The sequence below is a fragment of the Mesocricetus auratus genome, unplaced genomic scaffold, assembly GCF_017639785.1.
Source record: "Mesocricetus auratus isolate SY011 unplaced genomic scaffold, BCM_Maur_2.0 Super-Scaffold_100013, whole genome shotgun sequence".
Classification (NCBI taxonomy): Eukaryota; Metazoa; Chordata; class Mammalia; order Rodentia; family Cricetidae; genus Mesocricetus; species Mesocricetus auratus.
This window is the reverse complement of record NW_024429196.1, coordinates 53,078,388-53,080,928: the sequence shown is the minus strand read 5'-3', so window position 1 is coordinate 53,080,928 and position 2,541 is coordinate 53,078,388. Positions and strand designations below refer to the sequence as shown.

At 49.6% G+C, this 2,541-nt stretch overlaps 1 protein-coding gene across 1 annotated transcript; it reads left to right on the top strand.

Annotated features, from left to right (window-relative positions):
• The first annotated feature begins 432 nt into the window (after positions 1-432).
• On the top strand, positions 433-1,139 carry LOC101838291 (60S ribosomal protein L10a-like). The gene has a single exon (XM_040755776.1). It carries the CDS (start codon positions 458-460, stop codon positions 1,061-1,063), a length of 606 nt encoding a protein of 201 aa, XP_040611710.1. The 5' UTR covers positions 433-457; the 3' UTR covers positions 1,064-1,139.
• Positions 1,140-2,541: the final 1,402 nt, after the last annotated feature.

Genomic DNA, 2,541 nt, shown 5'->3' with positions numbered 1-2,541 from the left:
TACTGTCTTTCTTCCCGTTCTCTGGCTCGTGCATCTCATTTCTATTACACTTTACATGACCACTACCTGTTGCTGCTCCTCAAGACATAGCAACACATGCCTAGACTTGACCACTGAACAGCCTGGTTTTCAGGCCATCCAGTCACAGGTTTTTCTTCTATCAGAGTGAATGACTGCCTTCTCCTTGTTTGGCTAACTTTAACCATCTTCAAGAATCAGCCTGGGGTCCTCTTCCCAATGTCTAGTGAAGAGCCAGGGTGGGCACCAAGGCTTGAGTGTACTGAACAAGCAGAGGGACCAAGGAGGGGGATCCTGGCCTGCAGATCCTCCTATGTGCTACCATGACATCCTTCATGGCTCAGAAGACAGTCTACCCGGGAAGGTCAGAGGTCAGATTCTGCCTACTCACCAACCATCATGGAAGTCTGTGTTTTTAATTCCCGCGACCTCCGTAGCCATGAGCAGCAAAGTATCCCGCAACACACTGTACGAGGCGGTGCGGGAAGTCCTGCACGGCAACCAGCGCAAGTGCCGCAAGTTTCTGGAGACGGTGAAGTTGCAGATCAGCCTGAAGAACTATGACCCCCAGAAGGACAAACGTTTCTCGGGCACCGTCAGGCTGAAGTCCACTCCTCGCCCTAAGTTCTCGGTGTGCGTCCTGGGGAACCAGCAGCACTGCGACGAAGCCAAGGCCGTGGACATGCCCCACATGGACATCGAGACTCTCAAGAAGCTGAACAAGAACAAGAAGCTGGTCAAGAAGCTGGCCAAGAAGTACGATGCCTTTTTGGCCTCCGAGTCCCTGATCAAGCAGATCCCACGTATCCTGGGCCCAGGCCTAAACAAGGCGGGCAAGTTCCCTTCCCTGCTGACACACAATGAGAACATGGTGGCCAAAGTCGACGAGGTGAAATCTACTATCAAGTTCCAGATGAAGAAGGTGCTGTGTCTGGCCGTGGCCATGGGCCATGTGAAGATGACGGACAATGAGCTGGTTTACCACATCCACCTGGCTGTCAACTTCCTGGTGTCCTTGCTGAAGAAGAACTGGCAGAATGTCTGAGCTCTGTACATCAAGAGCACCATGGGCAAGCCCCAGCGTCTGTACTAGGACGCCCCAATAAACCTCAGTGCTACCAGCCCTCGTCAAAAAAAAAAAAATCTGTACACAGAACTGTGTTCTTCCACTAGTGTACATTAAAAAAGAATGGCTTCTAGGAAAGATTGTCACGAAATAATGTCTGTGGCCTCTGCCACACTAGCTGTGGTTTATTGTTCAGACAACAGAAGTTAAGAGATAAAGAACGAAAAGAAAGGCTGAGGACAACAACTCAGTGATAGACCCAGCTTATCTCGCATGTTCAAGACTGGTGTTTGAACCTCAGGACCACAAGGAAGGGATGAATGGGGAAAGGAAAGAAAGTAGAGAGGGAAAGAGGAGGGAAGAATGGAGGAGGGAGAGGGGAAAGGGAAAAGGAGAGAATAGAGGGAGGGAGAAAAACTGATGTCAAAGCAGCTATTTTAGGGCAAGAAATGTAGCCTCTGTCTGTGAGTACATGGAATATTGCCCGTCTATGAAGGACGTCTACATTTTCAAAGCTCTGGTGAAGACCAAGGCTTGCTCACTATAGACAGGTATTTATTGGATGGGGGTGGCCAGCAGTTTTGCTCTTAAACAAACATCAGTGTGTTTGTTCCTGAGTTCTTACTGAACAGGTCCTTACTGTACTTGACCCAATACTACTGCAGCCAGCGGCGCCGACTCTGCCTTCCTTTAGAGCTGAGCTGTGTGATGAGAGCTTTTGTGGGAGATGGAACCAAAGGAGCCATGGCCATTGATTAGCCAGTACAAGGTCTGGGATTCAGGGCTATGGAGCCAGAGGCTGGCATCCCCCTCACCCACCCTGAAGTTGGGGTGTGGTGTGGGATGGTCTTCACCAAGGACACAGCTAGCAACCCTATTCCTCTCCTGCAGAGAGCCATATAGCTGAACTCTGCTCCATTCCCCTAAAGGAACATCCCAACAGAGACACACGTTTCTTCTGCTCTGCTCAGCTCTGGCCCAAGAAGTTACTTCTTCTGCTTCACTCTGCAAAGGGGAAGCCACTGCAGAATGCAACAATCTCCTTCAGCTCCAGCAAAAAGTTACTTTTCCTGCTCCACTCCTAAAGGAGTTCCCCAGCAGATGTAACTCTGTCTTCTGGTTTTCTGCTCAACCCCCTAAGGGAGTATCTCAGCAAAGGTTCTCTGTTTTCTTCTGCTCAAACCCCCTTAAGGGAACATCTCAGCAAAGATTCTTCTGTCTGCACTGATGAAAGAAGATCTTCACCCAAAACTCTTTTAAGAAACAGATTTATTTGGGAACAAGGAGTCCAGGAGAGTGTGGTGAAGCACAGCCAGCAACTGAGCAGGCGGAGGGGCTTAAATACAGCTTCTTAGGGTCAGGCTTTTCCCAGGAAGAAAATGTTCTGCTCTGGGAATGGTTAGTTTTCCTGTTCAGGGACCGGTTGGTTTAGTTGGTCAGGGGGAAAGTTGGCTCTG